General features: G+C 38.5%; 1 protein-coding gene across 1 annotated transcript in view; it reads right to left on the minus strand.

Annotated features, from left to right (window-relative positions):
- The window catches only part of LOC132402384 (lutropin-choriogonadotropic hormone receptor-like), a gene marked incomplete at its 5' end in the record, with an annotated part of 170,316 nt that overhangs the window by 20,650 nt on the left and 135,990 nt on the right, over nt 1-13,676 (minus strand). The window contains one exon of the mRNA XM_059985241.1: nt 3,690-3,764. Within this exon, the coding sequence (XP_059841224.1) occupies nt 3,690-3,764 (75 nt within the window). The remainder of the gene's footprint in view (nt 1-3,689; nt 3,765-13,676) is intronic.

Below are 13,676 nucleotides of genomic sequence, written 5' to 3' on the forward strand. Positions count from 1 at the left end.
TGGAATTCATAGGAGATTTGTGGTTGTATTACTTTGTTTGGTTACTAGCAGTGAGTAAAAGCTGTTAAGATTCTGGACCATTGTACAATGGAATCACTGATAATTATTCTTTGTATCTTGGACAAGTAGATAATTCTTCAGGGATGTTGAAATTTACATTTGAAAACCAACACAATCAAACCTGGCAGATTTTCACATCAAACCAATGCAGCAAAACATATTCAATAGCTGCTCTTTCAGCTTTGAACCTAGGATTTGAGTCAAAATTTTAAAAAAAATACTTTGAGATCCTTAAGAAGTTTGTTAAAAGTCTCTCAAATAATCATGTCAAAAATCAATAAAATGTTGATTTTTTTAATCAAGAAATTAACTAATTATCCAAAGCCATGCTGAAGATGAAACAAAAGAATGCCTTTTGCCATGTTGATGTTCTTTTCTTCCATTCAAAATGTATGTGTCAATAATAAAATCAAACTCAGTACTAACAGCACAGATCAGCTTGCTCCATTCTTCTTTACAAAACAACACAAATATTATAAAATACACTATGAAATGTAAGAGCAAAACTACAACAAATACTGACCATGATTACCACTTAAAAAAGCACCTGACCTGTGAAGAGATGTAGAGGAATATTTCTGTTGATACCTGTCAGTTACTTATACAGTGGAAAGGCATAGATGACTACACAAACTGGCACAGACCTCCCCAGCAGAGGCCCTAAGGAAAGGTAAGGGAATTAGAAAATGGATTGGCAACTGACCCCAATCACTTTCTGTGCTTCCATTCTGATGTACATAAGCACAGAGCAGAAGCTTGCAGGCAGTACCCTTTAAAACACTACCGAAGAGTTAAGTACATTTCTCCCCAAAGTCCTGTAAAGCTATATGCATGTTGCATTAGGCAACAATGTATTAATTGCTATCATTTCCTTAGGTCAACTAGAAGCCAATCTATAAAGTAACTTTTGCAGTTAATTAGAAAATCTCTCATGTTGCAGTAGATCTTTCTACCCCTTTTTGAAATGTATGAAGTGAAGTAAATTTTGTTCAAGTGACATATGACTGCCTCAAAAGTGTTCTTCAGTAGCACTGATTAAAGACAGGTGGAATCTGCTGTCTGAAATGTGCTTCCTTAAGTGTGAAACTAAGTGTGATAGTCACAGGAAATGTATGCTTCTTGCCAGATTTTAATATAATGCAAGTACTTGGGATCATTATTAACTCTTTCTGGATTAATGTCAGAAGGAGTGAAACCCTTAAGGAAGCCAACCCACTTGTTGCTGAGTTTACAGTGGTGGGTGCCATAGTTTGCGACTACATTTGTCTTGAGTAGATAGAACTTTATTTTAACATACTGAACTCGAACTCCCACTGTAAATGTTCTTGATTTAAATACAACTGCTTGTATGCAAGATTCTTTTAAATCTCAGGAAACTCAGAGGTGAAATTAAAGTTTTGTCTACTGACTCCGGAATATGGGTGTATTATGCAGGAGTCTTTCTGGGGAAAGCGTGGCTCCTTTAGCTCTTAAAGCTCTTATGTCTGGTAAACAACTTTGCTTTACATGGCACACTGAGTGGTCATTCAAGTTGGCCCCAGCAAAGCTATCCCAATTTTGCCAATTCTATTGCAACACATGCAAAATGTTGGACAAACTCAGCAGGCCGGGCAGCATCCAGGAAAAACATATAGCTGACGTTTCGGGACATTTCAGGACTCAGCAGGACCATGCCAATTTCATCATTATTTCCTTACCACCCTCAAATTAGAAATAGGCTTTTTGGGCAACAACATCCATGCCAGCCATCACGAGCCATTCATAATAAACCCAGTTACCCATAACCTCCTCTGCCTGGGCGATTCAAGTGCTTGTTTAGATGCTTCTTAAAAGTTGTGAGAGTGTCCACCTCCCTCATCCACTTAAGCCATATGTTTGAAATTCCAGCTACCCTCCATAATCCTCTCAATCTTTGCCTTAAATCTATACTTTTGGACTCTTCTGCCACAGAGGAAAGTTTTCCACTACCTACCTACTATCACCATCAATATCCCTTTTAATTTTGTACACCTTTCATACTCAGACTCTCCCACTCCAAGGAAATCAAACACAGGCTATCCAGTTCCTCCTTATAAGTAAAAATCTCCACTCCAGGTGAACTAGTGAATCTTAATTCAATCACATTCTTCTGTTGTGTGGTGACCAGAACTGTACATTGTTGTGACCTAAACAATGCTTTATAAGGTTGTACCATAAGGTTCCTGCTCTTATATTCTATTTCCCAGTACATGAAGGTGAGTAGCCTGCATGTCTTCTTCACCACTGCTACCCACACTCTCATCTTCTTGAGTGTTTGAATGTATGCACTGAGGTATCTGTGTTCTTCAGTTACCTCAAAGCCTTATTAGTACTCTCCAAATGCATTGTATCATACTTACAAGAATTAAGCTACATCCTCCATTTCTCTGCCCATTTTAACATATGATTAAGAGTGTTGTCATTCCACATCCTATGATTACCTTTCTCTCTTCCAGCATCATTACCAATCTTCATGTCTTCTATGAAATTAGTAGTCATTTTTTCCACCCCAATCATCAGCGTACTTTAGGAACAGTAGGAGTCCCTGCATCAATCCCTGAAGAACACCACTGATCACAGGCTTTCAATCACAAAAACAACCCTCCAACACCTCTCTCTTCGTTCTACTACCAAGCCAATCTTAGATCCAGTTTGATAGCTTATTCCAGGGAATCCAGTCTTCAGAACCAGTTTTCCATGTAAAAGGCCTCACAAGAGTCCATGCAGGCAACTTCAACCACACTGCACTCATCAAGTAGGTTAGACAGGATCTTCCATAACAAGACCATTCCAAAGATTTAATTAACCTCTGCCTTTGCAAGTGTGGGTTAATCCTGTCCCTCAGATATTTTCATCTCAATAACCTTCCCATCACTGATGTTCAAATCACAGGTCCGTACTTACATCATTTAACCCTGCTGTTCTATAATCCACACTGCTCCATGTATTTAGAGCTGTGCCTCTTAGTGAGAAAACATTTTCTGAAATGGGTCAATTTTGATTGCAACTTTTGGGTTTCTGGATTTAACTGGCATTGAGCTGTTACCTAAAATTGCTATTGATTTGTTTGTTGAAACATTTATAATGCTGAAAGTCAGTAAAAAAAACAGTCAAATTGAAGTCAGAATGGCTTTAGCCCATCTTTTTTTCTGAAAATTCTAGCAAATAGTTGAGGAAGGGACCCTCCAGCCCCCATGAGCTAGACTTACTAACCATGTTTCTAAATGATTATTCAGGCTTTTGCTTCATCCAGTTAACCGCATGCTTGTGGCTGGTCAGGCAGTCAAAATTGCTGACTGCTGAAGGGGAAACAGAAGAAAAACTGCAAAGGCCTCATGTCAATATTATTGGCAGGGCATCTGTATCTGTAATTCCTTGGGCCATTTTCAGTCTCCCAGCCTGTACAATCTCCAGTGTGATAAATATCAGCACCATCAAGTTTTGTCACTATTGAGTGTGCATATCTGCTTTATTTTCTTTCATTGTTAAGGTTCAGCTACAAACTTTAGGAACTACTTTTCCATAAATATAAGTCTGACTACTGTGCTTATTTTCTATTTTGACATTAATATCCATAACGTACAGGAGTCAAAATTATTGATTCCTCTTACATGTATCTTAACTGCGGAAGATTTCCGAATGCTCCTCGGTCAATTTGCACAAGCAGCTTTGCTTTATCAATTATTCTGTAAAACAATAATAACAAACCGAATGATGCATTACTTTTCTATCTAATCACAGCAAAAAAGTTATTAACATGTTATAAACTAAAAACAACTATACCGTGAAACATACTAATTGGTATAGCTACTAGAAAATATATTTAGAAAAATTGTTAATGATAAGTTAGTCAAAACAGTGGTGACCGAAACAAAATTTGAGTTTTTCTATTATTTGGCTTCTGTTTACACTGATAATTTTTTTTAATATGTGGTGTCAATGCAGAAGGCCTATTTTTAATGATTAAGTATATATATCCTTCATTATAAGGATAAGCACCAATTAATTATATAATATTCTGTCAACCATTGAAATGGATTTGTCCAGTTGGTGATATTTGTCCTAGTATTATACATTTTTAGCTGTACAAAACAATTGTTCGACATGAATTGGTATGGGTAATTTTTGAAATCTTGCTGAAATTGAGCTTGCAAGGATTAAAGATTTTCTTCTATCATAGATAGCTAATGCCAAAGTAGTTTTGTTTGACTGTTAGATCATTAGAATGGGATAAATGGTCTATTCTACTATTGTATTCTGAAGATAGTTAGCACATGTGATATCAAGTAATTCAACACAAAGGATAAATGTAAAATTATAGTTTATTTTGATAAAGTGAATTTAAATATCTCTTGTACCCAGAATGAGATGTTAAGATTGCTGTTAACCTCCAAAATGTGCAACTGCTGTAATGAGGTGTAGAATAAAAACAGAAAAGTAACAATTATGTTAAAATTAATGATCAGAGATAGGAAAGAAAAAGAAATCCTCCATCTCTCTGAAAATTAAAACAAGCTTATTTTCTCTTTTTTCCCAGTTCAACTGAAGGGTCTTTTATCTAAAACAGTAAGTTTGTTTCTGGAAATCATGAATACCTGTCCGTTAATTACAACATTTTCTGTTTGTTGTAATTTTGCACTCCATCATTGGCAGCTTTTTGCTCAATTATTGGAGAGTTGGCAAATAAATAACACTTATTGATGGGTCATTTTCAAGTTACTTACAATATTAAGATGTCTTAATTTCATTATGTCATGGCCAAGATACACAAGGTGAAAGGAATAACAGGTAGCACAGGAGGGATAAACTCTACAGTCCCATAATTCCATAAAAATAAGCAGTAGGTTGCTAGTAATGATCAGTGTGAAGCAGAGTTATTAGTCCCACTAATTACTCTGCCTCTGACATTTCTAGCCAGCAAGTATCAATTGTAGTGTCAGCTACTATGCTATTGACAAATGGCTTGATGATAAGATTTATCATTGTAGGAATATGGAATAGCTGCCTAATATCATGTTTCCTAAAATACAACAATAATTAAACTTCACATTTTTTTTAATTGGCTCTAAAGCTCACAAGAAGACCTGAGTAAATGTTCAGATTACCTCTGAGGCAATTTTTGAAATTCCACTCCTTTTGCAAATTCATTGTCTGACACACCAACCTAGTAAAATTATCACATATAGGAACAGGTAGGACTTGCAATATGTGCACCTAATGATCAGGGGATAACTTAGCTCTGGAATTTAAGAAGTAGTTTTAAGATGTTGCTAGGGTGTGCTCAATTGGCTAATGTTGTGTGTAATTAGGTGAATTATGTTGTCAGGTTGCATCACCACAATCTTGCATGACGTTCATTAAAGTTTGTGTAGTATTCTTTTAAATTCCATTGATTACTTGAAAGTGTGCCCTGCAAGAGTATGGAACTGAATTTCTTTTTTCTTAAATTTCTTCCATGTCTTTTATCAAGTCTCGTCCACACTGCTCTCAACTTGACCCAGGCCATTGCTTCACCATCTTCTCGGAAAATTTTACTAATGTTTCACAATCGTTTTCTTGAACAACTCACAAAATATCTTCTTCATCAGCATCAACATGGCACTAGCAAACAATGATTCCTTGGGTTATGTCTTCCAGATAGTCAATAGTTTCACCTTTTCTATGTCTTTTATTTATTCTTTATATCTTAATTGTGTTTCTAAAACTTAAAGCTTGTGACTTACAGTTTGGAATTCAACTGAGTGACCTAGCACTCTGTTGTCCTTGAGAAAATTCCAGGAGAGGAGCACGAGCACTGGCTGCCTTGAGGAAATGTCCAGAGATGGGATGCAAGGCCATTATCAACTCCATTTCTCATTCATTATCAACTCCATTTCTCATTCATTATCAACTCCATTTCTCATTCATTATCAACTCCATTTCTCATTCATTAAAGCATCAAGGAAAATTGAAACGTCAAGATGAATATTGAGGAGAGCGAGCAGATACTCTTTATGTTTGTGCGGTCGCTTTCCTTGATGATGATGGAATATATTATCGAAATTCTGAGATTTATGTGGTTATTTGTGTGGACTGCAATTCATATTGGTCTCCCTCAGGTTTCTGTGTTTCCTTTCTTGTTAGGGGTTAGGGGTTGGGGGTTGATGTCCTGGTTGCTGTTTTCTGGGTGGACAATTCGTTAGATTTTTTGTGTGAAGGAGGGTTTGGGGATTTGGGATTGATATTTTTGATGGTGATTTTCTGTGCAGGTGATCTGCTACTTTTGTGTGTGCGAGAGAGAGGATTGGGGGTTTAATGTGATTGTTGATTTTTTTCATGGAGGAAATATGTTAGTTCTTTTTGCAAAGAAGAAGGTTGGGGCTTTGGGGTTTGATTTTCTAGCTGCCGTTTGCCATGTGGGCAATCTGATAGTATTTGTGTGAGAGATTTTTGTTTCTTTTTTCTTTTATGTGCATGGGGGGGGAGGTTTATGTCCTCTCTTTCAAAGACTTCAATATTTTTTCTTTGTTTCATGGCTATTTGGATACGATGAAGCTCAGGCTGTATTTTGTATATTTGTTTAAAGGGATGTGGGCTTTGCAGGTTGAATGAGCATTTAATCACCCGTGGCAAGCTGCACTAAAGCTTGAATTGATTTCGGGCTGAGCTAAGTTCTTGAAGCACGACCTTAGACTTGAAGCTATGGATGCACTCCAATGCTGCTGGGGTTGCTGTCTCACATCTCCAAGCAGCCAGGGCTGACCCCAGCTTCAGCAGATATCTACCTACTCCATTATCCCTAGTGTGACTGATGGTGGAGAAAAAGGGGGAGATGATGGGCATGTTGGGTGGAAATTAATTAGAGGGGAGTGGAGAAATAAAAAGCGGAGAAATGAGATGAAGAGTGATCTTCTGAGTCAACCCAGTGGCTGAAATTTTTAGCTGTATCACGAAAAGTATCAAATAAGATATGGGGCCCTATAAAGTAATGGTATGAAAAGTATAATCACTGCAAAAAGTGAAATATTTTAATACATAAAATCAATCCCTTAACTTTGATTCTCTTTTTCTCGTCTCTGACTTTTGTGCAGCATTTGTTGCAACTGGGACCTCACTAGTTGCTCTTTTTAATGATCAGCAGGTGCATGAGTCCTAGTACTTCAGCCGCTGCCCCCACAACTTCCAGTGGATTCTTGTGAAAATAGGCAACATACATTAATGTTACACAGGACAGACAACTTTAGTTTGAGAGTCCTGTGTTTGAGAAGTTGTTTACAATTCTAGCCACTGATATGGCGGATTTTGCTTTGCTTGTCCTTCAGCAAGTTCTTAAAGGCACATCCAAAAGCACAAAGTTATTGAGCCTTCAATAAATAATCAACCTTGCCAAGACTATAAATCTCTTCAGAAACAACTTTAGTTATATGTACTTAACCAAACATAGAATTGCATAAATGAGTGAAGTACTTCATTGGATTCATGTTATTTTCAACTTGGGTGGTATTTCAATGTAATTTGAGAAATATAGGTGATCTAAAACAATTCATTTACAACTAATTAGGTAATTAATTAGTCTGCACAAATAAAGGACCATTTATTGAATAATTCAGATTTATCAAGAAGATAAATATTGTAATTTTTCTCTACTTAATTCGAGCTTTATGAATAATATCCTGAAAATGTAATGCACTGAGATCTGGGACAATCTGTCCTTTGTGCATCTCATTTTCGTATGTTTGAACATTGTGCACTGTGTCCTCTTTAGCTATCAGCTAATGGACATTGAATGATGGATTACATTTAGCCACTGTGGCAGGACAGATAAAATAGCCTGTTAAGTGCCCAGAATATCACATGAAGGACCAACTTCGTATACTAGTAAGTGCAGAGGGTGACAATTCTGTGAAAAGATAGTTGGAAATCCAGAGATATCAGCTTTAAAAATGATACTGCTGATGCACCATCAATAACTCTTGGAAACGTGAGTCAAGGTAGGCTTTTAATGGCTAGAAGAAAGCACCGTCAGCAGCAAGACACCACCACACAACATCCTGGAGACTGAGGGAGGAGCAGTGCCTTCAATCGCCTTTATACAGGGGTCTGTAGGAGGAGCCACAGGAGCAGTCAGCGGCGGGGGGGGGGGTGGGTGGGGGCGTGTCCAGACAGGTATATGTAGTTCACCACAACTGCCTAAAAACCACATAAAGATTATAGTTTCAGGGACTTCTTGTTCAGGAAAATAAATTGTCATATGCACTGTATAGTCCATACATAGAGGCACTGAAGCAAAGGCAGCGCATATTGACAGAAAAGTTTCAAACTTATACAGAGGAACACAGGCAGCAGTCCAGTACTCCATATATAAGTAAATAGTTTTGGAAATAACAATGGTCATTTAGACAAAGAACAGAAAGGTGGGATTCAGGAAGCTACACTAAAAATAACTGGTGTAATATCATTTTAAAAGTTCTGGAAAAATGAGGCTATACCTTAATGACTCCATTAGAACAGCAGCAATGCAACAGTTATGAACAAAGATTTCTAATTTAAGCTGTTATTGGTTATATCTGAGAAATGCTTGCAGGGATGCGCTTTTAGGAGAAGGTAAAGGATTAATTACTTAACTAGATCGCAAACATCATCTCTCCCACTGGCGCAGAGAGATCAAGCTCATATCCAAGTTGACTTCAGCCAAGCTCTGTATTAGATTTAAAAATATCTTTCAATTATACAGCACAATGCATAATCTCAGAAAAATATAGGGTTATGGGTTACCTTAGGTAATTCCTAATGTAAGTACATGTTCGGTACAGCATAGTGGGCCAAAAAGCCTGTATTGTGCCGTAGGTTTTCTGTGTTCCTGACAGGTACAAAGCCAATGAATTACATTTGAAATGTGGTCATTCTTATCTCAAAGCGTTTGTGCATCTTAGCACACAGCAGAATTCCAAGGATTTGCAGTGATATAATGAACAGTAAGATAATCATTTTAATTATGCTGAATGTGTAATAAATATTGGACAGATCTTCATGGAAAACTTCCCCGTGATTTTTCAAAATAATAACATAATATCCATATGCTCCAATCACAGTGTAGATAGATGGGGCTCAGCTTAAAGATGTCAGAGACAGCTGCAGCTCAGCCAGTACAGTTCACCTTTAGTGCTGCATTCTTGTACTTGAGCATGTGCTATTATTTGTTTGGAAGGAGTAAACAGGGACACAGAGCTTGGCAAAAACCAACATCAGGTGCACATTTTCGTCATGGCTATCCCTGGAGGTTGACGATGATGGTTGATCTATTTATGGGTTCTCAAGTGGCTTATGAGTCCAATCTTGGCTTTGAAAGTTCTTCCGCATTCAGGACAGGTAGTTCCAGATGGCAGATCGGGCTTTGGTAGTTGCTGCCTCTCTTTCCATTTTCTTCTGTTTTCTTCTAATTCTGCACATCTGTTGGCTTTGAAAGTTGCTGTTCCTTCTTGGATGTCAGCTTGCCGGAGTTTTCTGTCCTTGGCATTGGTTTCCCAATTGTTGATGTCGATGTTACATTTCTTCATGTTGGCTTTTAAGACGTCTTTGAATCTCTTCTGTTGTCCGCCTCTTTTACGCTTGCCTTCTTTAAGCTGTGAGTAGAAGATTTGTTTCAGCAGACATTCGTCTTTCATCCGAACAACGTGACCGCTCCATCTTAGTTGGTTCTTGATGACGTAGGCTTCGATGATTGTTGTTTTTGCTTCATTTAGCATGCTGACATTGCTTCTTCTATCTTCCCAGCTGATATTTAAGATGTTTCGAAGACAGCGTTGATGGAACTTTTCAAGTGCCTTCAGATGTCATTGGTATGTTGTCCAGGTTTCTGATGCATACAGGAGCATTGGGATCACCACTGCTTTGTACACTAACATTTTGGTGTCTGTTCAGGTGTTATGATCATGAAATACTCCTGTTCGGAGATGTCCAAAAGCTGTTCCAGCACATTTAAGACGATGTTGGATCTCATCATTAAGGTCAACATTGGAGGAGAGGTGACTTCCAAGATACAGAAAGTGGTCCATGTTTTCCAGGGTTATTTCGCCAAGCCGAATTGATGGTTCAATCAATTCAATCAACTGATTTGTCTCAGTTAGTGATGGTTGGTAGATGACTTGAGTCTTCTGGGAATTGATGGTAAGTCCAACTTTCATCACGCATCCCTGTTTTACTCCTGATCTGACTTGAAAAGGCTCACAATTACTATTGTTGACCATGACTGTGGCAAGCATGCCATCGTGCAGAGTCTCAGGATTCGAATGTACTTTTCAGGGCATCCATATGTAGAAAGGACATCCCAACTTTGGTCACCATCTTCATTGTGACAATCATCCACATTATCAAGGATGACCTACCCCCAGGAATCAAAATTGTCTACAGAACAGATGGCAGACTTTTCAATATCGCCCGTCTCAAGTCCAAAAACAAGACATCCAGGAGTTCCCTCATCGAGTTCCAATACACAGATGACAACAGTGTTGCAGCTCTTTCAGAAAACCACCTACAACAGATTCTGACTGCCTTTAACACATTTTGCATAGTAATTACAAGCACATCACATGTTTTAAGGCGATTTTGTGAGTACAGAGGGTGAATTCTCTGTCACTGTAACTTTGTGCCACTCTTCACACTGAACAAAGCATGATCCATTCCTGTAAAGGGTTTATTAACTTGATGGTGCTCACATCTCTTGCAGGAGCAGAGTTTCAAGTTAAATATGTGTAGGGTGAGCACAATGTTTTGCCAGTTTTAAGTCTGAGCTGTTTTCCTGGTTGGATTGTGATAGCATTCTGATGATGATAATCTTACTGATTAGTGTAACTAACCCAGGTAAGATAAGGTTGTTAGACAATCATAAAGTCAGAGTGGAGTTAGATGGGATGAACTTAGTCAAGGCCAAAGAAGTACTCATGCCTCAAGGCCTAAGGTGAATTCTGAAAACAATCAAAAGGAGGAACAGGTATGGAAGTCCCTGATTAGCCAAGAACCTTTATTTTATTCTCTCTGGTATGTGGGTATGTCTGGCATTTATTTTCCTTGCTCAGTTTTCCTTGAAGAGGCAGTGGTGAATTGTCTTCTTGAATTGCTGATGCTATCCTGTGCCTTTGATTCTCTTCATGAATAATATCAGGGTTCAAATATCCTCAAATGTACAACTATCATTTGGGATAGTTACCCATTACTTTCACAGTGTAAGTAGAAAAAGGAAATAAAAATGGAATTGGAAATAAAAAAAATGATATCACCCAGTGGCATGAAGATTTACACTAAAGAGCAACTCCATATTACTCAATCAGCAGAAAGTTAAATTTAAAATGTGCATCAAGCCACCACTGTGAGAAATGTTGTTCTTCTCTCTCTCATTGTCTCTCACAAAGGATAATCCTGCACCAGGGTCTTCAGGGAGGCTTTACTTTATAATACAATATTTCACTCTTTGGCTCAGCCAGTATCACAAGAGACTGGTATAACATGAGACAAAAAAGACGGTGTAGCATCATGGTATAACGCACAAGCCTTACAAATAACAAAAAAAAAACAGGACACAAGTCTCAAAGTTCAAAGTTCAAAGTAAAATTTATTATCAGAGCACATACATGTCACCACATAACACCAGAGATACTTTTCCTTGTGAGTAAATCCATAAAACAGTAACTGTAAACTGGATCGATGAACAACAAACTGTGCAAATGCAAATATAAAATAACTAGCAATAAGTAACAAAAGAATGAAATAACAAGATAAAGAGTCCTTAAAGTGAGACCATCAGCTGTGGAAACACCAGAAATAGAATGAGTGTAGTTACCCTTTTTTTCAAGAGCCTGATGGTTGAGGGGTAGTACCCTGTTCTTGAACTTGGTGTTGTGAATCCTGAGTCACTTGTACCTTCTACCTGATGGCAGCAGAGAGAAAAGAGCATGGCCTGGGTGGTGAGGATCTTTGATGATGGATGCTACTTTTCTATGGCAACATTTCATGTCGATGTGCTCAATGGTTGGGAGGGCTTTATCCACAATGCACTGGATCAAATCTACTACCTGTTTTTGGATTTTCCACTCAAAGGCACTGCTGTTCTTATACCAGGTAATAATTCAGCCAGTTTGCACACTTTCCAACACACACCTATAGAAGTTTGCCAAGGTTTTTGATAACATGACGAATCTCCACAGACTTCTGAGGAAGTAGAAGTGCTGTCGTACTTTCTTTGCAATTTATTTATATGTTGGATCCAGAACAGGTCTGCTAAGATAGTGACTCTGAGGAATTTAAAGTTACTGACCCTCTCCACCTCTGATCCTCTGATAAGTGCTGGCTCATGGACCTCTGTCTGCTCTGCAGATAGTAGGTTTATGCCCTCCCTCAACTGACAAAAACAAGTAGATCCAAGTGCTTGGAAAGACCCAAAAATACACTTTGATTATTAAAGACTGATGTCTTTTACCTTCATATACACAAGAGCCTTTTTCCCAGTTTTGTGTAATGTTCTAAAAAAGTCGTAAAATTCTATCTATTCTTTGAATGTATATCTTACTACTCTATTGCATGCAGTGAAAACATGTTATTTACTGTTCATATTCCAACCCTAGAATTATTCTTAGCATTCCAAAAGAGTCATCCTGTGTGTTTCTTTTTGTGTTAATAATTTTAAGGATAGTCATTCCAGGAATGCAAAAAAAAAAGCTAACTTACTTCTCTCTTTCCTATTTCAGACCGAAGGCTTTTTGACCTGAAATGTTAACGCTCAGAGAGTTAGAACGGCATGAAAAGTTTAAAAGGAGACAAATTTTTCTTCAGCAGCTTGATTGAAGGATAATGGTGCAAGCTTGTGGACATCAGTAGTTAGACCGGCGGGAAGAATTTGAAAAGAAGACAGATTTATAGAGTGGGCTCGGAGGAGTGGGTGGCAGAATAGATGAAGTCAGAGTAGGAGGGCTTCAATGATAATGGATGGAGGTGAGGTAAGTTACTTGTGAAGGATAGAAACCAGAAGTATGTCTGTGAAGCCAGTGTTCTGTACCAGGTGTCAGATGTGGGAAATCCGGGAGACTCCCAGCCTCCCAGAAGGCCATATCTGCACCGGTTTCATCGAACTGCAGCTCCTTAGGGACTGGGTTAGGGAACTGGAGCTGCAACACGATGACTTTCATCTGGTCAAGGAAAATGAGGAGGTGATAGAGAGCAGCTATAGGCAAGTAGTCACTGCAGGGCCTCGGGAGACAAATAAGTGGGTAATAGTCGGGAGAGGGAAGGGCAAGAGTCAGTTACTAGAGAGTACCACTGTAGGTGTCCCCCTTAACAATAAGCACCCCTGTTTGAGTACTGCTGGGGGGGGGAGGCAGCCTACCTGGGGGAAGGAACAGTGGCTGTGCCTCTGGCATAGAGTCTGGCCCTGTAGCTCAGAAGGGTAGGGAAAGGAAGAAGGCTGCAGTAATAGTGAACTCTATAGTTAGGGAGTCAGAAAGGCAATTCTGTGGATGCAGGATAGAAACACGGATGATAGTTTGCTTCCCAGGTGCCAGGGTCCAGGATGTTTCTGATTGTGTCCACGATATCCTGAAGTGGGAAGGTGAACAGCCAGAGGCCGTGGT

This window comes from Hypanus sabinus, chromosome 12, assembly GCF_030144855.1.
Source record: "Hypanus sabinus isolate sHypSab1 chromosome 12, sHypSab1.hap1, whole genome shotgun sequence".
Lineage (NCBI taxonomy): Eukaryota > Metazoa > Chordata > Chondrichthyes > Myliobatiformes > Dasyatidae > Hypanus > Hypanus sabinus.